Source organism: Vicugna pacos, chromosome 18 (genome assembly GCF_048564905.1).
Source record: "Vicugna pacos chromosome 18, VicPac4, whole genome shotgun sequence".
Classification (NCBI taxonomy): Eukaryota; Metazoa; Chordata; class Mammalia; order Artiodactyla; family Camelidae; genus Vicugna; species Vicugna pacos.
The window spans coordinates 13,811,444-13,834,238 of record NC_133004.1 but is presented as its reverse complement, the minus strand read 5'-3'; the positions used below and the strand labels follow the sequence as shown (position 1 = coordinate 13,834,238).

At 53.2% G+C, this 22,795-nt stretch overlaps 3 protein-coding genes and 1 long non-coding RNA gene across 4 annotated transcripts; all 4 read right to left on the bottom strand.

Annotated features, from left to right (window-relative positions):
* Window positions 1-206: 206 nt before the first annotated feature.
* Window positions 207-2,022, bottom strand: SOCS1 (suppressor of cytokine signaling 1). The gene is made up of 2 exons (XM_072942055.1): window positions 1,899-2,022; window positions 207-1,327 (listed from the first exon to the last, which is right to left on the bottom strand). Exon 2 carries the CDS (start codon window positions 1,275-1,277, stop codon window positions 630-632), a length of 648 nt encoding a protein of 215 aa, XP_072798156.1. The 5' UTR covers window positions 1,278-1,327; window positions 1,899-2,022; the 3' UTR covers window positions 207-629.
* Window positions 2,023-12,837: 10,815 nt separating this feature from the next.
* Window positions 12,838-14,458, bottom strand: TNP2 (transition protein 2). Its single transcript, XM_006204353.4, has 2 exons — window positions 13,967-14,458; window positions 12,838-13,015 (listed from the first exon to the last, which is right to left on the bottom strand). The coding sequence occupies exons 1-2, from the start codon at window positions 14,397-14,399 to the stop codon at window positions 12,999-13,001; spliced, it is 450 nt and encodes a 149-aa protein (XP_006204415.3). The 5' UTR covers window positions 14,400-14,458; the 3' UTR covers window positions 12,838-12,998.
* A 3,617-nt stretch (window positions 14,459-18,075) lies between these two features.
* Window positions 18,076-18,506, bottom strand: PRM3 (protamine 3). The gene has a single exon (XM_006204352.4). It carries the CDS (start codon window positions 18,428-18,430, stop codon window positions 18,164-18,166), a length of 267 nt encoding a protein of 88 aa, XP_006204414.1. The 5' UTR covers window positions 18,431-18,506; the 3' UTR covers window positions 18,076-18,163.
* A 1,858-nt stretch (window positions 18,507-20,364) lies between these two features.
* On the bottom strand, window positions 20,365-22,240 carry LOC140687025 (uncharacterized). Its single transcript, XR_012061035.1, has 3 exons — window positions 21,668-22,240; window positions 21,081-21,174; window positions 20,365-20,516 (listed from the first exon to the last, which is right to left on the bottom strand). It is a non-coding gene; the product is annotated as an uncharacterized lncRNA (long non-coding RNA).
* Between the last annotated feature and the right edge of the window lie 555 nt (window positions 22,241-22,795).

Below are 22,795 nucleotides of genomic sequence, written 5' to 3'. Positions count from 1 at the left end.
CCAAACACACCATACCAAAACTAGACTGACGGTTCCTCTCTCCCTAAGAACTGTGAGTGGAGCCATTCAGGTTCCCATCCACAGAACATGGGCCACACATCACCTTCAGCCAAACGTATCAGTCTTAGGACCCTGGACACACTCAGAACCATGGAAAACCTTTGACCAAAGCACACTCTCTAGAAACCTTTTCTTAAAAAAAAAACTTTTATAATAAAGTTTATTACCTAAACTGGTGGTAAAAAATATAAAATAGGATTCTGCACAGCAGAAAAATAAAGCCAGAGACCCTCCCCCAACCCCTGGTTTGTGCAAAGATACTGGGTATATGTAAACATGAAGAGGTAGGAGGTACGAGTTCAGGTCCTGGCCCCAGACACAGTTAAGTTAAGCTGCTACGACAACCAGGGAAACCCAGAGGGAGCACCAGGAGGGGGCATCCCCACAAGAGGTGGGGAGGGGTCTGCAGCCCTGTCTCCAGCCCAGAGCAGGAGGCGTCTCGCCCCCTACACCAGCTCCCTCCAACCCAGGTGGGGAGGGCACCCACGTGGTTCCAGAGAAATAATAATTAATAATAGAAAATAAGAAGGCGCCCCAGTTAATGCTGCGTGCGCGGCGGGCGCGGCCGGTCAGATCTGGAAGGGGAAGGAGCTCAAGTAGTCACGGAGGACGGGGTTGAGAGGAATGCGCGCCAGGTTCTCGCGGCCCACGGTGGCCACGATGCGCTGGCGGCACAGCTCCTGCAGCGGCCTCACGCGGCGTTGGCGCAGCGGGGCCCCCAGCATGCGGCGCGGCGCCGCCACGTAGTGCTCCAGCAGCTCGAAGAGGCAATCGAAGCTCTCGCGGCTGCCGTCCAGGTGGAAGCGGCCGGCCTGGAAGTGCACGCGGATGCTCGTGGGGCCTGAGGCCATCTTCACGCTGAGGGCGAAGAAGCAGTTCCGCTGGCGGCTGTCCCGCACCAGGAAGGTGCCCACGGGCTCGGCGCGCAGCCGCTCGTGCGCCCCGTGCACGCTTAGGGGCCCCCAGTAGAAGCCACAGGCGTCGAGAAGCGCGCTGGCCCGAGTGATGCGCCGATAATCCGCGTGCGAGCGGAACGTGCGGAAGTGCGTGTCACCCGGGGCCGGGGCCGGAGTCGGGGCCGCCGGGCAGGGCCGCGGGCGAGCCTGTGCCGCGGGCGAAGAGGAGGAGGAGGAGGATGAAGAAGGTTCTGGCCGCCGTCGGGGCTCTGCTGTCGTGGAGATTGCATTGTCGGCTGCCACCTGGTTGTGTGCTACCATCCTACACGCAGGGCCGGCCGGAGGAGTGGGCCATAGCGTCCGGGGGTGCGCTGATGGGGTAGACAGGCAGTGAGCGAGGAGTCTGGGTGGGGCTGGGCAGGTGAGGGCCCGGAGGCAACTTGGAAGGGGTGGGGCTGGGGCTGAGCCGCTCCTAAAGGGTGAGGGCGCAGGATCAAGTCGGCGCGGCCCTTTGAGCCTCAGTGGGCTTATCTAGAAAATGGGCTTCCCCATCCGCGGAGCACTTCCAGGTGGGAGCTTGGTGGGGCAGAGTGCAGCCTTGGGGTCTCTCGGAGTTTGGGTAAGAGAAGGGGGCGTGGAGAGAGGTGCTAGGGAGAAGCCTGCCCCAACTCAGGCTACCCGGCCTTTGGCTCACTGCCCCGCGGCCGCCGCCTGCTGGCCAGGCCGGGGACTGGAGCATCGTCAGGGAGATTTGGGCAAAGGCAGAAGAAAAGCTGCGCTGCGGGAACCCCACGCGCGCGGTCTGCTTTGGTGGGGCCAGCGGGGGCCAGGGGCGTGGCGGCAGCGAGCCCACCACGCAGCCCCGGAGCCCGCCCTGACACCCGGCAGTCCTGTGCTTTCCTCCCCTCTCCCTCCCGCTTTCTCACCCACTGCCCCGCTCACCTGGCGGCGGGGCGCGGGGCGCCGCGGGCGGGGCGGCTGGGGTCTCCGGGGCGGCTCTCGCGCATGCTCCGGGGCCGTGAGCCTAGCAGCTGCCACGGCCGCAGCTCGCTCTGCTCCGCGCCCGCCCCTGCACCAGTCTTTTAAACTGGCTTGGAGGCGTGGTACGCGTAAGGCTCCGCCCCCACAGGCTCCACCCCCCCGCAGGCCCGCCCTTCCGCGCCACTTTCGGTTTCTTTTTCTGCGCGCGGTGGAGAGACCAGGCCGGCTCGACCTTTTCCAGAAAATCGGGGAGCCCTTCCCGGGAGGACCCCTACCCTGGCCTAGCCTCTCACCTGTCCTAGGACCCCCTCCATCAAGGTCTCTAGCCCCACCCCTGAATCCTTTGGGCCCTTCTCAGACTCCCCCTTCGAACCTGGCGGCCCTACTTTTGCCCCCACTACCCTTGGTCGCAGAATTCTGCATCTAAGCCCTTTAGGATACTCTGGACTGACCCTGACACACCCCTCTCCCCTGCACCCATCTCAAGTAGATTTCTGTCCTCTACCATGGAACCAGACACCTCCACCCGACTCTGGAGTCCCGCCGTGGATCCTCGGCACTGCTCCCACCATTGTCCTGCCTTCGTAGTCCTGGGGTCTCTAGATGGACGCCTCTGCACCCCTCCCTGCCTGTCTTGGGCTTCCCAGGAAGCAGCATCCTGACCACAGGCTTCATAGGAACCCTTTGGCGGCACGGGAGGGGCACCTCGACTGCAGGCCCAGTTCCTCAGAAACCGGGCGGGGCCTGGTAAGGTCCCCGGTGGCCTTGACTGGCCCTCTCCACTATACAACATCTGGAGAAACTGAGGCCCGGGGCTGAAACTGAGGGGCTGTGATTTGCAGTGACTGGCAGAGGGGGAGCCCTGAACAAGACGTGCCCTCTTCATTTTTATTTTGGGAAGAGGAGCAGCTGGGCGTCTCTAAACACAATTTGGAACCCAGTGAAAAGATGGTTCATTTTCAGATTTGATAATTCCGAAAACCTACTTTGAGTTTTCCTGCTCAGCCCTCCTTTCTCCCCTATCTCTACTACTTAAGATTCCCCTCCCACTGATTGAGTCGGGCCCCCTCCCCACATTCAAACTTCGCGCTTGGGATGATGGGGTACCAGCTATGACTTGTACATTTGTGTGTGAGCCTGTCTGTCGTGGAGAGGTACGGAGTAGGTGCCTGGCTGCTACATGTAGTTTTGAATGAAAGAAACAACAAATGAGCATTGGGACTGGTTAGTGGTGAGTCTGAGAGCCTGGAGGGGTCATGGGAAAGATGCCAGGCTTGGAAGCTTGGGCCACACACTGGCACACACTGCCCTCTACAGGCAGCTGTCAGACTGCAGCCCAGCTAGGTCTGCTCCAAGCCTTGGCACCAGGTCCTCCTGCCTGCCTCTCTGGTGCATTCCTTCCCTAGCCCCAGAGAGCCCGGGCCCCCTGTGTTTCCTCATGAACACAAGGGGGTGGCTCAGAACCAGCCTTGCTTAGGAACCCATTGGCTGCCTGAATTCATGTTAATAACAGCTGGTATTAGTCACTGATGTAGTGGTCCTGGTGTGTGTGTGTGTGTGTGTGTGTGTGTGAGCACACAGGGGAGTGAGAAGATGCAGAGCCATGCGTGTGCCAGGGGTCAGGTGCTGTGGTCATTCTGGAGTCACAAAATACAAAGTAGCAGTTAAAAGCTGGATTTTGGACCCAGAATTGGTTACCAATTCTGCAACTTTCTGTCCTTGTGACCTTGAAAATGTGGTTAACTCATTCGCCTTGGTTTTTCCATCTATGAAAGAGGTAATAGTAATATCTCCCTCATAACGCAGGGATTAAATGAGTGATTACGGGTCAAGTGCTTAGAACAGTCCCTGGGGCATAGTAAGCTGTCGGTAGGTGTTTGCCATTGTTGCCGCTCTTCCTTAGCTGCTGTCTGTGGGTGTGGCAGGGTATTGGAGTCCGCAGACACGTGGCTTCATTTGAGAAGCCCTGGTCCAAGGAGTGCAGGCCATAGAAGGCATGGGTAGAGCAGAAGGAGAGTTTCACGGAGGTAAACCAGGCCCCTGGATGCTGGCAGTGAGAGGCATAGCACCTCCTCACTTGAGCTGGGAGCGGGTGGTCCAGACCCAGCTAAGGAGGCCAGGCCAGGCTGGCTCCTGCATGACTTGTCTTCCTGCCAGCATGTCTCTTTGACAGGCCTCTGGGCAGAGGGAAATCTATAAATAGCTGATGGCCCATATCCCCTCTGCACCCCCCACTGACAGCCCAGATGGCTACTTAGGAGAGCCACCTCTTTTCCCCAGGGGCTAGGGCCTCTTCTTCTCCGCCCCCCACTTGCTGGCACACTCCCATCCATCCGCATGGAGCCCCCTCCTTTATTTCATTTACTGACATCTGTGATGTATTGGCCTAAACTGACTGTATGCTAAATGCTTTATACTTAGACCATTGGGTTGAACACAACAGTCAATCTGCCCATTTTACAGATGGGGGCTAGAGGGGGAGTCACTTGCCCAGGGGCACATAACTCAGAAGGGGCAGAACAGATATTCATACCCAGGATGTAGGACCCCAAAGCTTTTGCCCTTATCAGGTGTGCTATAAACTCCCTCCTACCCCCACCCCCAACCCCCAAGATCCCTGGTGATCTCAAATCCCCATCCACGTTCTAGAAAACAGTAGATGCCAAAGAAATCAGAGAGATTCATTTGTGTCCTGAGCCTACCTGGGGAGGAATAAGGACAGTTCTGCCGACTTCCCTCTTCTTGGTAACATGGGGAGGCTCCAGGTCTTGCCACGCAAGTCTCTGTCTCACTCTCTGTGGCTCTGGGCCCTTCGGCATCTCAATTTCCTAGCCTATACAATGGGCCTGGCCTCATCCTCCACCCTGACCAAATCCTGGTTGTGCAAGCCTTGGTGAGTGAGGCACAGTTGCTGAGAACACGTGGGTTTTCCTCACCACCAGCAGTGACAATTACTATAGCTTTGGTTTCATTTTCTGAAATCCTGAATTCAAAATGAAACCAAACCCAGATGCCAAAAGGGAATAAGAAATATGCTGATTGACAAGCATCTGTCTCCTTGCCCTTTCTCCCTGGAGGAGTGGCACTGGACTCATACAAAGCTAGGGAGCATGGGAGCCCTGAGGAGCTCAGACTCGATAGATGTGGAGCTCACAGGCAAGCAGCTTGCCCTCTCTGGGCTCATTTGCCCCATCTGCAAAATGGGCTTTGGACGTTTTGTGCCTCACAGAGCAGCAATGGAAGCAAAGCCAAAAGTAAAGTGCCAGGCACAGAGAAGGTGCTTAGCGTAGCTGACTTCTTGTCACAGGGCAGCTGGGTCAGCAGTATGTCCACAGCTAGACATGTGGGCTAGTTCTTCACCCCCCCCAACACCTTGGCAGCTCTGGCAGCCCAGATGTGAGGGGCCCAGCCAGCAGCTGGGGGGAATCAAGATCTTGACCCTTGGCGCTGGTTTTCAGTTTCTCTTTCCAGCTTTGGCAAAGTCCTGCTGGGAAAAGCAGCCCCTGGTTAGGTCGTGTAATCCTGAAACCGCCCTCTTCCCCAGTGCTCCTCCGTGTTTTTCATAGCCGAGGCTCCCAGGGGGGTGTGCACCTCTCAGGAGCCCCAAGCTGCGGGGCTTAGCACAGGGATTCTCCCCTTAGCCAGCCTGGGTTTAAGTCTGTCACTTAATAAGCACATGGCCTGGGGCCTGCTTTTTAGCTTCTCTGTGCCTCAGTTTCCTCATCTGCAGAATAGGGGTAATAACATTTATTTCACTCTTTCAGTTTTTATTCAGTAGATAATTATTGAGTGCCTACTGTCTGCCAGGCACTGGGAACTCACGGGTCTTCAAGTAGACATAGGGGAAGCAGACAATGAATTCATAGGATCATTTCAGATCATGGTTTAAGTGCCATGGGAAAATAAACAGGGGGAAAGGGAGCAACACGATGTTTGTGGGTTGGGGGCAGGTGTGAGGTAAGGCAGTCAGGGAAAGTCTCTTGGAGATTAGAGTTGAGGCCTTTCTAAAAGTGGGATGAAAAGGATTCCAGGTAGAGAGAACAGCCACTGCAGAGGCCTTGTGGCGGGAGTGATCGGCATACTTGAGGATCAGAAAGGAGACACATGCAGTTGGTGTAGAGAGCAAGGGCGTGAGTGCTGGGGTGAGGTATAGAGGTTGATAGGGGTCCAATTGATGGGGCAGGGCTTTGTTGGGATGTGAGAGGGGTTAAGAGTACATCCTGATTGCAGGAGACATTCCTCCAAGCCCAGGAGACACTGTAAGACTGGGTGTGGAAAAAACCCTCTGGCTGCTGACTTTCCGGACAGCTGGGGCTATAGCCACAGTGACCTATAGTGGGGGCCTTGGGACATACCTCATGACCGTCCCTCACACACGAGCTCCCCACCGCCCCCTGCCCAGTTCACCACACTAGCCCCTGAAATGGGTGCAAAGACAGTCCCAAGGGAAGCCAGGACATTCATGCTTTGTCGTAGAGAGCACTGCTTGGGGAGCCCAGGGCCTGAGTTCTGGGGTCAGCCCTCACTCCCTGGAGACCCTAGAAGAAGAGTCACCATTTGCTGAGCTTCCTCTGGGCCAGGTCTTGATCATTGTCTCATGTGAGGTAGAAGTTGTGTGTTGTCATTTACGAGATGAGAAAAGTACTCCTTGGGGAGCTGGCGGAACTTGGTGAAAGCAGTTTGGAGAGCTCCGGGGCTTGGTGGAATGCCAATTAGAGGCCTCTGTCCAGAGAGGTTGCTTTTTTGTGTGAAGTGGAACCTGGTCCCAGCTGGTCCCAACCGTAGGAAAGATAGTGTGTTTTGGTGGTGGGAAGGGGTGTGTGGCTGGGGACACTCGAGCCCAAGGACAAGGCCCTCGTCGGGGGCAGAGGGGGAGTGATGACCTAAGCCGGTGGCCGGACTCCAGAGTCCTGGGGAGACTTGGTGAGAACATTCCAGCAGGCCTATTATCCCCATGTGACAGGTGAAGAAAGGAGAGATTAGGTCAGAGATTATGTGAAGTATCCAGTATGAACCAGCTTTCAGAAGGCGGCCGCTGGTATTGTGTTAGTAACTCCAGAACAGGAGGGGCATGAAAGAGGAGCTCTGAGAGCCCTGGCTGTGGGGTCCAGACACACCAGATCCAGGCCCAGCTCCCCACACCCCCTGCTCCCACCCTTGCTGTGGCCTCAGGCAACTTGTCTTAATCCAGTGGCCAAAAGAACTGTCAGAAGCCCAAATACGGCAGACCCAGCACCTTTCATCAATAAATCTCTCAGGACCTCGCTCAGAGCCCATTTGTTCCGTTTTTCCACACTGTTCTAATAGGCCAGTCTGGTTCCCACCCTGCCCCATCCTGTAACTGGCAGAGTAGGTCCCAGCAGCTAACAGCAAGCTCAGTAGCAGTCACCTGCGGCAGGTGACGTGGCAGGGAGAGGAACTTGCAGGAGCTGTGAAACTGACGTAGGAACTGACCAACAGCGGGTGGGCGCACTGAGAGCAGGGGCAGGACGACACCCCTCCCCTCCAGCCCCGGCTGTGAGAACGCTGTTGAGAGTGGAGGTCAACTGTGTCCCGCTTCTCTCGGCTTAAGGCCTGTTGTTTCAGGGCGCACAGACCAGAAGTAGGCTTGACTGTGGCCCAGGGCGTGGGAAGCCCAGTGTCTGCAGGCTCAAGAGGAGGCACCTACCTGGCCAAGCTGGCAGGGCTGAGCAGGCTCTGGGAGGAGGTGACACCTGACCTGAATTTTAAAAAGCACGTGAGACTTAGCCCAGGAAGGACAACAGTGTGCACTCCTGGTAGAGCATGGCCCCAGGAAAAGCCTGGAGACCAAAATTTGAGGGCCCGAGTGGTGGGTGGCAGGAGATGACGCTCAAGGAAGTAGGGGTGGCCCTGGTGCCGCCCTGATGGGGAAGGCATTGGGCTGGCTGTAGCCTCCCCTTGCCCCAGGGCAGTGAGTCCCTCTGGAAAGAGCCTTCTGGGTCACCTTGCCTGGACCAGCAAGTCCAGAAAGGACGGATGCCCCTGAGAAAAGATAATAACAGCACTTCGCTGACAGAGTTTACATTCAACACTCTTATACTGTATTTTCAGAGTCAACAGAGCTTTGCTGAGCACTTATTAGGTACTTCACTGATGCACATTCCTTTTCTCCTTAATATACTTTTTCCTTTCTTGATAAAAAATCAAGCATTTCCCCTCCCCAGACATACCCCCAGGAACCAGCTTAGTCTATGTCCTTCTAGATTTTTTTTAAGCACTCACATAACCTGCATTCTCCCACATAAAAGTATCATGTTGCTTTGTGCAGAATTTTTCCCTCCATCAATGGTCCATCTTTCTCCATCTTTTCCTTTTCACCCAACAACACATCCTGGCAATCTGCAGAGATTGCACAGAGATCAACCCCATTCTTTTAAAAATGGCAAGATAGTCCTCAGTGAACCTGTGGGTTCATTTAGCCATCCTGTGGATGGACACATAGATTGTTTCCAGTTTTTTGCTCTTGCAACCGTGTGGCTCTGAGCCCTGGCACACATGTGTGAGAAACGTTTTGCACACTTTAAATGTTAGACACTTCCACTTGCCTGCCAACACGCCTCTGCACCTTTGCCCCCTTGGAAGCTGCATATGACCATGTCTGCCTCCCCGTGCACTCCCAGCACATGTTATGAACCCTTTTCTGGTTGTGCCCATATAGTGGGCACACGAGTGGTGTCTCACTGTCACTGTGATGCCTGTGCATTCTTTCATTTATTCAGCAAATATTTACCAATCTCCTAATGTGTGCCAAGCACCGTGCTACGTACCAGGGATGCGGCTATCAGGAACAGCATGGCGCCTAGGACCTCTTCACAAAACCCAAGATGCAAATAAGGCTCTGGGAGGTTAAGAGACAGGCCTAAGGTCACCCAGCGAGGGAATGAGGGAGCTGGGAGGTGAATCTACAGAGTTTGAGGTATTCTTCTTCCTAAATCGTGCCTCAAATGGACATCTCAACGCAGGCTCTGTCCCCCCTTCCCTGGCTGCTTGCCCTCCCCCCAGGACTGCTGGGTCCCCTCAGTGACTACTAGGGCTTGCAGGAGTGACAGCTGAGAGAGCAGCCCCCCCCACAGGCTGGGCTGTATTTTTCTCAAACCTCACTTCACACCAGTATCCCACTGAGATTAAGTCTCTTGGCCAGAGAGGCAGGTTAGGTTGTGTTCAGAAGATGCAGAGCCTCTTGGTGGCTGAATTTAGCATCTATTTCTCTGTGTTTCCTGAATTTGGGTTTCCAGCAGGCCTGTCCCCAAACTACTGCTGCCCTACCCAAAACTAAGGAAGTGAAAGAATGAATCTGTGGTTTGATTTTTCTCCTCTTTTCATCATGTGTCTGACTGCGAGAGGGGAGCTGTGTGCTTGTAAGTGCTTGCTTGTGCGTGTCTCAGTGTGTGGGAGGGGAGGCGTGTGAGAGCCTGTGTGTGTATATGTGTATATGTGGTGGGGGATGTCTGGGAGTCCGCGCCTGGCCCTTGGGCTTTGTGTCTGAGTGGGTTTGAATGGCAGTGTCTTTGTATCTGTAACTGGGTGTCTGTGTGTGTTTGTGCCACTCTTTTCTAAGTGTTGGTTTCAGGGAAGCATGGGCTTAAGGATGGGTTCATAAAAAACACAAGTGACCCAGTCTGTCTGCTTCCCAGTTCACTTCCTGTTACAGAGATCGTGTCTCCATAGTGGAAGTGCTCCTACCTTCAGTGATCATATCATAAAAGGACACTGTCCAGGGAATTGGGAAGTCCTTTGGTGAGTGGGTCTCAGAGTCGCTGACTTATCCTCTGACCCTCTGTCTCCACCTCCTCCCTCAAAACATGCTCTCTAGAAGCACTTCCCAAATTCTTTTGTACTGAGGTGTCGGTGCCTATCATGGCATTATGTGGCCTTATGTTTTTAAACAGGGAACCAGGAGGTTTGGGGCAAAGCATGAATCTCTGATCTCAGAAGATGATTTCTGCCCTCCAAGAGACCTTGATCAAATCACTTCACCTCTGAGAAATGCAAATCAAAACTGCAATGAGGTATCACTTCACACCAGTTAGAATGGCCATCATTAAAAAGTCCATGAACAATAAATGCTGGAGAGGGTGTGGAGAAAACAGAACCCTCCTACACCGTTGGTAGGAATGTAACTTGGTGCAGCCATTGTGGAAAACTATACGGAGATTCGACAAAAAACTAAAAATGGACTTACCATATGATCCATCAATCCCACTCCTGGGCATATATCTGGAGGGAACTCTAATTCAAAAAGATACGTGCACCCCAGTGTTCATAGCAGCACTATTTACAATAGCCAAAACATGGAAGCAACCTAAATGTCCATCCACAGATGACTGGATAAAGAAGTTATGGTATATTTATACAATGCAATACTACTCAGCCATAAAAAAGAATAAAATAATGGCATTTGTAGCAACATGGATGGACCTGGAGATCATCATACTAGGTAAAGTAAGCCAGAAAGAGAAAGAAAAATACATATCATTCATATATGGAATAAAAAAAAAGCAAAACATAAATGAACTTATTTACAAAACAGAAACAGACTCACAGACATAGAAAACAAAGTTACAGTTACCAGCCGGGAGAAGGGGTAGGAAGGGCTAAATTGGGAGTTTGAGATTTGTAGATATGACTATATATAAAATAGGTACCAACAACAAGATCATATGTATACAGCACAGGGAACTATATTCAATACCTTGTAGTAACCTATAATGAAAAAGAATATGAAAACAAATACATGTATGTATACGTATGACTGAAACATTATGCTGTGCACCAGAAACTGACACAACATTGTAAACTGACTATACTTCAGTTAAAAAAAAAATCATTTCACCTCTGAGTCTCAGCTGAGTTTCCAGGAGGTCACAGGACCCACCAAGGGCAGACTGCATGCCAGGCTGTTGATGCGTGCATTATTTCAGTGACCCCTCAAGGGAGGCACTTCAGTCTCCCATTTTACAGAGGAGGAGACTGGGGCTTGGAGAGGAAGTGACTTGCTCAGGCCCCATCAGCTGAGATCTGAAAGAGGACCTTGTACCACACGCCATTGCTCTGGGGCCAGCTCTGCTGAGCGTAGAGTCCTGCAAAACTCAGCCTGCCTTTTTTGTTTACTTGAGATGTAGTTGACCCATAACATATGAGTTTCAGGTGGACAACTCAATGATTCACTAGTTGTGTATATTGCAAAATGACCATGCAATCAGGCCTTCCTCCAAGGCTCCCCGGCGCTGTTTCTCATTCCCCTCCCCTCCACCGCAGATACCCATCATTTCCTCGAGTTCCACCTACTCCTTTAGCCCAAGTGCGAAGTGTAATACAAAAGGGAATAAAAAGGCCGCTGAGCCCTCCAAGGTTGGAATCATCACGCTGTTAGACAGAGGAGGTTCATGAGTCTCGGACATGACTAGTCCCCCAGCAAGGAGTGCAGGAGCCAGTGTGAACTTGAGTCTGACCCTAAAACCAAGGCTTGTGGGTTTGAAGATTGAAAGGCAATTTACCTGGGACCCTGACCGTTCCCTAATCCTGTTATCTGACAGCTGGAGTTCCTTCAAAACAATCTAGTACTTTATGTGACATATTAATAACAAAGTGTCACTGAGTGCCTGCCATGTGCACTGGGCCTTGACACCACTTCACTCGCATGACCTCATTGAGCTTTCCCAGCCCCCTGCAAGAGCACCCATTTTACAGATGATAAGACTGAAGTTTGGAAGCTGTGTGGGCCCAGGGCTCTGTCCACTGTTGTCTTCCCTCTTGGCCTTTAGCACAACGCCCATACGAGTAGGTACTCAGTGTTTGCTGGGGGAGGAACTCTGTCTCGGAAGATCTTTGCCACCCTCTGGTCCAGGCCACACTCCCTCCTTGCTGGCCGTACTCTGCCCACAGCTTTTCCTCTTGTCCCTTCTGTCCCCATGCATCAGACACTAGACCCTCCTGTCACTTGCCTGATTAAGACCCTCCCGTGACTTATTGCACCAAATAAAATGTCCAAGCTCCCCATGGCCTGCAAATCCTGTGTGGCCTGGCCCCTGCCTGGTGCTCCCATCCCCTGGCTGGCCACCTGTGTGTCCTGTGCCAGCCACTCCAGTGTTTGGAACACCGCAAGCTCTTTCCCTCCTTGGGGCTTTCATACATGCTGTTCCCTTGACCTGAAATACGCTTCCCTCAGGTCTCCACTGGGCCTTCCTTTCCCTCCCTCCCCAACCCCAGTCCTGGCCCATCAGAGTTACTCTGCATTACATCATCTTGCTCCTTTGATACCACTCATTGTGACTGTCAAATCTCATGCTTACACATTTGTGTGTTTTTTCCTCTGGACAGAGCCTGTGTGTCCTCTGTGTTCCCAGAGCCTAGCACAGCCTCTGAAAACATTTGGTCTCTTATTAAAGTTTGTTGAAATGACAAGTGAGGCTCAGAGAGGCTGATCACAAGCCCAGGATGACACAGCAGGGAGACAGGGTGAGCCAAGATTCAAATTCAGGATGCTCTGTACTGCCAAATGCACATTCCTAACCCCTCTTCCTGCCTATCTCCAGCCATGCTCCTGGGCTGCCTCCTGCGTGTGGATCACATGAACAATGTGTGGGCCCGTGGGCATCCCAAGTGTGTGTGCACACTTGTGTGCACAAATATGGGAGCATGTAGGGCAAAGGAGGGCTCTGCTCCAGCAGAGTGTTGCCTGTCTACTCCAAAGGCTTCTTTGTGGCTCCAGCTCCCACCATTTCTGGCCCTGTGCCAGGACTGTCTCTTTACACTTTCATGAGGTCCCATCACAAGGTGTGTCCTTCCTCCCTACTCAACCTCTTCCCTGCTTTGTGCCTCCACACCAGGCCCCAAAACACACGACACCTTTAGTGGAATCAAAATGCCGACTCAAGAATAAGTCATCCAGTGTACAAGCTTTAATCAAGGTTGCATAGAAATCACTGTAGTAACATGTTCCTGCAAAAGGTTTGACTTTTCCTTCTAGTATTCCATGTTCACCGATGGTGTTTCTCATCTGGGTGAAACTGACACAGGAACGAGCAATGGGGTGCCATCTCAGTTGTGTTTTCGTCCTGGGATAGGAATGGGAAAGGGAGCCTTTGATAGCTGAGTGCTTCATGAAGCTACTTAACCGGCTTCTCTGGGTTTTGGACTACTCATGTGTAATTGAATATAGGGCGTGGATATAACTTAAGACAACCAAAGTCCTTATGACTTGTGAATCCATCCATTCATCCCATTCATTTCTCATACATCCATGAATTCACCCAATCCAACATTCTACCAGTCTACCAGTCCAAACATCTTTCTTCCATTCATTGGTCCAGTTATTCCATTCATCCATCCAGTTTGCCATCCATTCAGTTCATTTTCCCATTTATCCATCCACTCATGACTTGATCATTCATCCACCTCGACAACCATTATTTAACCAGTTCATCAAACCAACCATCCTCTCAACATTCATATCTTTGGATATCCAACTGTGTTCAACCAATTCACCATCCCTTCACCAACCACATCCTTCCAACCATATCCAACTAATCTACTCAACCATCTACCCAGCCAGCTGATTCATTTACCCTACCAGTGCATCAGTCCATTTCAGCTAATCACATCCATTCTGCTTTCCAGTCATTTAACTGATGGATTCCATCCCTTCATCCTTCCTTCCATCCATCCACTCAAGCAACCATCTAACCCTTCTATCACCCTTCCCTCTACCTAACCAACCTTCTATTTAGCCACCCAGCTCATCTTCCCATCCATGCTTCCATCCAGCTAATCTGCCATCTGCCCATCCTTCCAATTAACCTGTCCAGTTTATTGGAAGAACTAATCATCAGTGCATCATATGTACAACTGCTAGAGTTTCTTCTCCCTCTCACCCTTGCCTGTCCTTCCTCTGTGCTCTGGCTTAGAGGCTGCAGTCTTCACCTCACTGCCCCTCCTCAGGGTCCAGCTGGGCTGCTCTCCTTAGTCTGGGGGCCCCTGTGGCCCTTCCCCACTAGCTTGAAAGATACCTGAGCTCCGCCTCTTCGCTTTGCACACCTGCTGGCTCCTCTTGACCAGTTTCCTCTTGTTTACCTTTCCTTCCAAGTTCTTTCTGTTCTTGGAGTGGCTGCAGGAATGGGTGGTGAGCCGCATGGGGCAGTGGTGGGAGTGCATGGTGTGTTTGTAATGCCTCACTGGTGGGCTGGGGCTTGGACTCTGGCTCTGGTAGCCAGGTAGGCTGCGGTGGCCTGTCGGGCTCTGGCTGGAGGTCCGGCTCTGGCTGGAGGTCTGGCTCCGGCTGGAGGTCCGGCTCCGGCTGCAACTCTGGCTCCGGCTGCAGCTCTGGCTGCAGTTCTGGCAGTGGTGGCTGCAGCTGCACTGGTTGCAGGTGTGGCTTTGGGGCCGAGAGTTGCTGCGGGGCTGGGTGTGGGTGTTGGAAAGGCTCTGCGTCTTGGTGTCCATGGGAGGACACGCTTGCAGAGGCAGAGGCCTCCTCCTCCTCCTCCTCTTCCAGCACACCCAGCTTTACAGAGGCCCCGGCAGCCCCTGGTTATATAGTTCGGACCGATTGTGATGGCATAGGCCACAGGGGTGTAACAGATGTGGCCCACCTGGGACAAAACTCCTACCCTTACCCTACCCTTCAAGGTGGGGCAACTTTCAGGGAGCACTCTAGGGTAGTCCCATCTGTTGGTTGAGAGTAGGGACCCCTGGGTCAGATCCAGTTGGGTCCACCTCCCAGATCTGCTGTTCCTTTCCTTCTGGTCACTCCCCTGGACATTCTCCTCTCCAAGTCCCAGTTTCTCTATTCTTTGCTGAATGCGGATGTAAAAATACCTACCCCCACAGGACATTGGACGAAGTCAGTGAGAGAATCTATGTCCAGCAGTTGCCTCAGGGCCAGCCCACAATGAGAGTGCAATAAACATTGTCCAAGCATCCTCAGCTCTTGTTCTTATCCCCCACAGGCAGCCTGGGAGCCAGGAGCACAGCCCTGACCCCAGCAGAGTTGTCTGGGCGGGTGGTCAGCAAGGCAGAGGGCTAGCGCGTGGGTGGGTGTTGAATGACCAGATAGCTTATCGGATGGATGAATGATGAGAGTAACCATATGGACTGATGGTGGTCCTTCCTGGCAAGCCCAGCTCCCCAGCAAGATTTAAAGCTGGGAGATTTAGAGCCAGGTTCAAATTCCACTTTGTGCTGATGTCCAATCTTAGGGAGATCATTTAGGTTTTCGAAGCCTGGTTTCCTTATCTGGTAAAGGGATGTCACTCCTTCCTTCCTGATATTCTTGACAGCCTGAGATGCCTGTCAAGCTGCAGGAGGCCCTTGAGAACTGTCTTCCTGCCTGCTGACTCCACTCCTCTCCCTGCTAATGAGGCCCTGCCATGCAGTGGGAATCACACTCCATCCCTGCTCGGACCTCCCAGCACATGTTGAAGAAAGTCTACACCTGGGTGTGTGTATGAGGCCAGGTCGGAGCGCCCTGGATTCAGGTGTTCTCTCCACAGCCGCCCACCGCTCCCCACACCTTAGCCAATGCCCTTGGTCTTAGCTCTTGGCCACTCTCAGCCTGCCCCTCCCCTCATCTACCCTCAGGAAACTCCATCTCCATCTCCCCTCCGCCGACAGTCTTCCCAGCCCATTTCTATGTCTCAGTCCCTGTTGCTCGTGCACAACTTTGCTTTCATCTGCTTTTATTGTAGTTTATTTCTTAATAAATGTGTCATATTGCTCACGGTGAAAACTGCCCTCATTTGCAGATCGCTTCCTACATGGCTGGGCTCTGGGCCCCATATTTTCTCCCTGAGCCTTGCAGTGATCCTTTCTAGTGAGCTGAACAGTGGCCCCCCAGAAGTTGTGTCCACATTCTAACCCCTTGAAACCTGTCCGTGTGACCATATTTGGAAAAGGCCTCTTTGCAGGTGTAATTAAGGATCTTTAGAGCATCCTGGACTACACAGGTGGGCCCTCAATCCAATGACAAGAATCCTTACAAAAGACAGGAGAGAAGGCACAAGGAGAAGAGACCATGTGAAGGCAGAGGCCGGGGTTAGAGCCATGTAACCACAAGCCAAAGGGCACCTGGAGCCACCATGAGCTGGACAAGGCAGGGAGGATTCTCCCCTAGGGTGTCTGGGGGAACTGTGGCCCAGGTAACTCTCCCTGATCTTACATTTCTTGCCTCCAGAGGGTGAAAGGATAAATTTCTGTTGTTTTAAGCCCCCAAGTTTTTATAATTTGTTACAGCAGCCCTGAGAAACTAATGTACTCTATGAGGTAGGTACAATTGTTACATTTTACAGAGAGGGAACTGGCTCAGAGAGGTTGAGTAACCAGCCCAGAGTACCACAGCTACTCAGTGTTGGAGCCAGGATTCACCTCCAGGCCTGGCCCCCTCTAATCCAGCCTCGTGGTCACTAAAGGATCTGCGGGGGTTAAGGAGGCACGTGCGGCCCTGCCTTGTGTGGGCTTAGTAGGGCTGGTGGGGGCAACACTGTGAGGACTCTCTCTGGGTCTCCAGACCCTGGGCCCTCTCCCCCACCCTCCCCCACCCCTCCACTCTGACTCCCCATTTCCCCACCCTCAAGTGCACTGGGGGACAGAGACTGTGTTTTATGAATTCTGGGACCCATAGTGACTGGCACAGTGCCTGGCGTATGTCAGGGACCCGACGAATGTTTGCCAGGCAAATGAAGGGATGGGTGGATCTGTAGGACTTGGACAAAAGGACAAAGCTGCTGACCAGGTGGTTTGGTTGGGGTCGGGGAGGGTGGTCACAGACAGCTGGGCCGCCTCCTGTGGACCTCATCTGCCCTGTGCCTCTGCAGACCTCAGTGGTGGCCTCTTCTTTGAGTAACCCAAGGCCTCTCCTCACCCCTTACACAACCCCCAAAGAAATGGAGGCTCCCCTGGAAATGCTGCCTCCCTGCCCCTCCAAGCAACCCTCTTCAGGTTCCTTCCCAGATGGCCAGTGCTTAGCAGTCTATTGAGGGAAGAGGACGGGGACCACAGTTGTTATTTCTGTTGGAAAGAAATGGACTAAGGGAGCCAGGCCCAGGATGGGCAACAGACACATTATGATGCTTCTGGAAAGAGGCCAGACTGAGTGGACACAGGGAGGGCCTGGGTTCCGCATCTGTCTCACCCTTTCTCTGGGCTTCCTTTGCTCCTCGCTCTAATGAGGGCATTTGCTCTGCTCTAGCAGCTGGACCGCTTGACAAGGCAGAAGTGAGCCTCTGGTTGGGGTACAGATGGTCACCCTGAGTGTGAGTATGGCAGCGGAGGAGTCAGTGGCTGAGAAGGACTCAGACCCCTCCACTTGCCCTGACCCCAAAACCAGGGCCCGCAAGTTGAATGGAGCCACCATGCCTCCAGCAGCAATGCCGGTCTCTGTTACAAACACTCACTGAGGGCCAGGCTTGGCCCCACCCAGCATTTCAGTTAGTTCTCCCAACCGACTGACCTGTGGGAGAGCTGTTAATCTCACCCTTAAATAAGGAGGGCAGGTTGAGGTCCAGAAACAGTGACTCACTCAGTGTTACACAGCTAGCACAAAGAAACTGGAAGCAGGTCTGCTGAGCTCCCAAGCCTGTGCTCTTTAAGACTGTCCATGGGAAATGGTATAGCTCAACAGGCAGAGCACATGCTCAATACCCAGAGGTCCCAGGTTCAATCCCCGGTACCTCCTCCAAGCCGAAATCAATGAAGAAATCTAGTTGCGCCCCGCTCAAGAAACAAACAGTACCAGTGAGAAAAGACTATCCATGGTTAGAGCAGGAAGATGGGGGTTTTACTAAGGGAGGTTATGCTGGTCCATTGGGTGCTCTCAGCCTGTAGGCTCAGGCTGGGAGAGGAGTCTTTCCAGAGATGGAGTGGCTAAGATGACTTTCTAGCCCAGACTACCACGTTCTCCACCCCCCGAAGCAGGGGAGGGCAGCTGAGAAGTCGTGGGGAGTGGACCTTGTCAGATAAATAAATTTGGCCAGAATTCAGAACAGAGGTCACTGACTCCTGCTTTTCAACCTCTACATGCTCATGCACAAACACACACACACACACACGCACGCATGCATGCACGCACACATGCACAGTACCCCAGCCATGGGGATGGGGAGACCAGACAGGAGGAGAAGAATTCCTTGGAGACTTTTTATTGACTCTTTTCTGAAAGTTCTTCTCTTTGAAACAGCGGCAGGCACCTCTTCCTGGGCCATCGTCATGGATCAAGAGTGTGTCTGCTCGGGCTTGGGGCCCTGCTGGACCACAGCGTCATCTTCGGCACCTTCCTCCTGCCGCTCAGGCTCCATCAGCAGCAGCTTGCCCTGCACCGGGAGCTCCTCTTCCTCTTCTACTCCCTCTCCCTCCTCCTCTTCCTCACTCTCCGACGACAAGGAGAAGTTGTCCTGACTCACGCAGGCCACAAGCTTCTTCATGGAGGATTCGTGGCCCCGGCCGTGGCCTGTGCCGAGCTTGGCACAGCGGGAACCCATCACCTGCTTTGGCTGCCTCTCTGGGACTGGGAGGAAAGGCCACTGGTGGGGAGCAGAGGGGCCACTGAAGGTGGTAGGCAGGATGCTGATGTCACAAAGCCCCTCCCACTATGGAGCCTCCCACCCTCGGATACCTGAGTCTGGGCCGACACCCAACTCAAACCTTGGCCACCAACTGTCCCACAGAGCCCCCTCCACCTACAGGGTAGGCAAAATGCCAGGCCTGTGCCCAGACAGCCTCATCCTGCTGTGTTGCCTCCTCCATCTGGCCTCATTTGCCCTGGCAAAAGTCCCCCTTTTAGCTGAGATGAGAGTTGGGGATAGAATTTCCAGAAGTAGGAGAGTACACAGACTCCTCCCCACATCCCTGTAGTACACAGCCCAAGAGCTATTGACAGTGTGTGTGAAAGGGGCCCACAAGGGAGCCTTCCAGGGGCACTGGAAATGTTTGGTTTCTTGACCTGGGTGGTGCCTTCTCTAGCAGACTTAAAACCAGTGCACTGTACTTTTATAGAACTAAAGAAAACCAACCCTACTCACTCTTCCCTGTCCTCCAGAGTCACCCTTTAAATGCAGTGGATCCTAAGCTTTTGGGGTCCCTAATCTCTTCAGCCACATGTGCCCATACAGCACAATTTCAGCCTGAGAGGGGGACTCAAATGCCCTTGGTCATTTCTGAGCACTAGGAATCCATTTTCTGACACATAATTCAGATCTTGTCCCAAATCCTCAGTAGCTGAATAATGACCCTCCAGGGACCCTGAGCAGGAGAATATCCTCGATTATCCAAGTGGGCCCTGAAGCAATCACCAGTGTCCCTACAAGAGTGGGGCAGAGAGACTTCATACAGGAAGTGGAGATTGGAGATCTGGCCATAGCAAAGGAACACCAAGAATTACAAGGAGCCACCAGAAGCCAGAAAGAGGCAGGACTGGCTTCTGCCCTAGAGCCTCCAAGAGGGAGCATGGCCCTGTTGTGACAATGAGGGTCCTACCTCAGAATTCTAGCAGCCCACAAAGCCTCACCAAATTCAGCCTCTTGCTGGAGCATGCCAGACCTGCTTCCCATCTCAGCGCAGTTCGCACCTTGCCCAGCTTCTTCAGGTTGAGAAGATGGAAGTGGGGCCAACAAGGAAATAGGAAGGTCAGAGTAGAGTAGTGTGGCCTCTGGCGTGATGGCTTCAAGTGACAGGACGCCCAAAGCCCACAATGTCACAGGGTGACACACCAGCACTGTACTTGAGGATGAGCCCCCTGACCTTGCCCCCCCCCATGTTTGTGCCGTTTGAATAAAGATCACCCTGACAGGCCAGCAAGTTTCTTATCTCAAGCTTTATTTGGCAGATGACTTTTGCTCATTTTACCCAAGATCTCATGGGCTCCTTGCAAACTCGGGGCTTGAGCATCCGTGGAGGGTTGTCATGGTCTCGTGAGGTGGTTCCTGGCAGATGACTTTTTCTTTCCCTTAATTTCCAACCTGGGGTGTGATGGGCCCAGGAAGGCTTATGGCCGCCTTCTACATCTTCTCCTCCTCCTGATCCTTCTGCAGCCTTTTGGAAAAAGTTCTAGTTACTGAGCCATCTAGGGAACCTGGGTGGATATGGGGTGTGAGGGCTGTCGGATGGGGTGGGGTCCCAGCGCTTCACGAGCCTCCCGCTGCCCTTCTGTGCCAGGGCCCAGAGGCAGCGGGGGTGCCCAGAATGGGGGCGAGGTGGGGGCTTGCCAAACCTCTGCGGTGCCTCCTGTGGCTGCGGGCGCGTCTCCGGCGCCTTGGGCAGGAGCAGCGCCGTCTGTGAATCCTGTGTCTGTAGCGATAGCGGCCTCTGTGGGTCCTTCCGTAGATGCGGACGTCCTCCGGCCTCAGCTCCTGCTCCTGCTTCTGGGCGTCACTTTCTCGCTGCTGCCTGGTGTCCTGCTGTGGACTTTCACTGGGACTCCGTGGGCGGCACTGGACCATTGTGTTTGCAGGTCAGGAGGCTTAGGCTGAGGCTGCAGCAGACCTTGGGGGCTGGGGAGGGGGGCTCAGCCTGCCCACCTGCTCTTGCTGTTAGTAGTGTTGGCTGGGTCTGTCAGCCACTCCCTGGGGACTTGTATATAAAGGGGGCCCCCACTGTGACTTGGCAGCCCCACCCCACCATTGTCCCCACCTTGGTCCCTTCTGTGAAAGCAACACAGAGCATGGCAGCCACCTCGCACCTTGCCCGTAAAACGTGTCCCTCATCCCCCCCAGCTGGTGGGAATCCACAAGTCATTCCCAAATCTTCCTCACTGCCTTTGCAGCTGTGCTGTGATCTGGTGTTTTACAGAGCACAGGGGATGGGAGTGGGACTTCTCTGTCCGCAGTTATCTAGTGCTTACTCTATGCCAGAAATTCCATACATTTACTCATTAACTGAGGCCCAAGAGGTTAAGTGACTTGTTCATGGTCACTGCAAATAAGGAACAAGGCCAGGCTTCAGAGTCCATGCCCTTGGCCCCCTGCCCCCTTCCCAGCCCCAGGGACAGTTCCCTCCCCAAAATGAGTCGTCTTCCCTCCACCCATTAAAATCCAGAATCAGAATCACAGCAACTGCAGGGAGGATGTGGTAGACAGTTGAAAGCCTCCCTCCCAAAGACATCCACGCCCCAATCCCTGAACCTGTGAATGTTACCTTAGGTGCAGAAGGGATGTGCTGGATGTGAGTAACTTGAGATGGATGGATCATCCTGGATTATCTGTGTGTGTTCAGTGTAATCACATGGGTCCTTATAAGATGCAAGAGGCAGGCAGGAGAGACAGAAAGATGTGAAGATGCTATGTCACTGGGTTTGAAGATGGAGGCAGGGGCCCTGAGCCAAGGTTTGCAGGTGGACTCTAGGAGCCGGGAAAGATGAGGAAGATGCTTCCTGAGAGCCTCCAGGACTTGCCCACACCTTGATTTTAGCCCCATAAGGCTCATGATAAATGTGTTTTAAGCTATGAAGTTTGTGGTAATTTGTTACAACAGCAATAGGAAACTAACACAGAGGCTTCTTTATCAGTGTTGTCAGATTCCCCCCAGGGCACTTGCTAAAAATACGAAAGCCAGTCCTTATTCCAGACCCTGCTAAATCAAAATCTCATGGCTAGAGCTTGCCCTGTTTGTAAAAAGCCTGCCCGGGGGGTCTGTGTTCAGCCATCCTGCTGAACTGGGTGTGGAACCAGTCTAGTAGTGGGGTGAATGGGGGCATGGAAGCAAGTTCAACTCAATGTCCTCACCTGCGAAGACGGGGCCGTCAGTACTGGCCTCACAAGTCTGGTGTGAGACCTGGATGGGGCGCCCGCAGAATCCCTGTGCTCCACGGCGCTCACTAAATGGAAGTCGTGACCAACCACCACTCTTGGGATCTGGGTAGGTTCCTGGTCACTGATGAAATGCCCTGGGCTTTGCCACCATGTGATGATTGTGACCCAGGCTCATGTCAAAAACCTGAGCATTCTCTCTGAGCCAAGGGGTTGGAAGTGTTTTGTGAAACACCTTCACATCTCTATCATATGGGTTGAGTTACCTTGTTTCCTCAACGAGGGATGATATTGTACCTGAGAATTAAATGAGCTTCTGGTCAAGTTAACATCACTGTGCCCAGACAGAGCCATCTTTTTAAAGTGAGAATGTCAGCTTTGGGCACTTTGGGGATTGGTGGGACGTAGTGGACTGGTAAATTAAGCTGGTAAATGCTTACTGGCTCTCAGGGGTTAGGGGTGGTTGAGCAAGCCCTGGTTTGTAGCATTTGCCAATTTCTGTGGCCCATTTCAAGCTGCCAGCAGGAAAATCACCGAGCGCAGAGTTGGGGAGAGGTGTGTTCGGAAGCTAGCACGGCTCGGCTCCTGTGCCCACTGGGTAGGAATCTGTAAAAGGAGTGGCTGCGAGAGGCAGATTTGAGTTGGGACTTGGGAGTAGTCAGGAGTTTGGAACAAGATCCAGCGCGACCACCATCACTAACGTCCCCTCTTCCCAGCGTCCCCGAGCCCTCCTCTCCCTAAGTCCCTCAAGGCAAAGAGACGAGAGAGAAGTTTTTTTCCAACATTTATTGACAGGCGGCGTTGTTCGTTAGCAGGCTCCTGTTCATTTCATCGGAACGGTGGCATGTTCAAGGTGTGGCAAGAGGGTCTTGAAGGCTGGTAATAGTTCAGGCAGGAGTGTGGTGGTCTTGCTGCTGTGCGTTTACCTTCTTCTACACCTTATGATGGTGTAGCGGCGGCAGCACACTGCAGAGAACAAGAGAGGAAATTTCAGCAAGGGCTGAACCCCCAGCTCCACCCCAGCTGCCCAGCCCACACCCATGGGGTGGACCCTCTACCTCTCCTCCGCCGCCTCCGACAACATGGCCTCCTTCGTCTGCGACA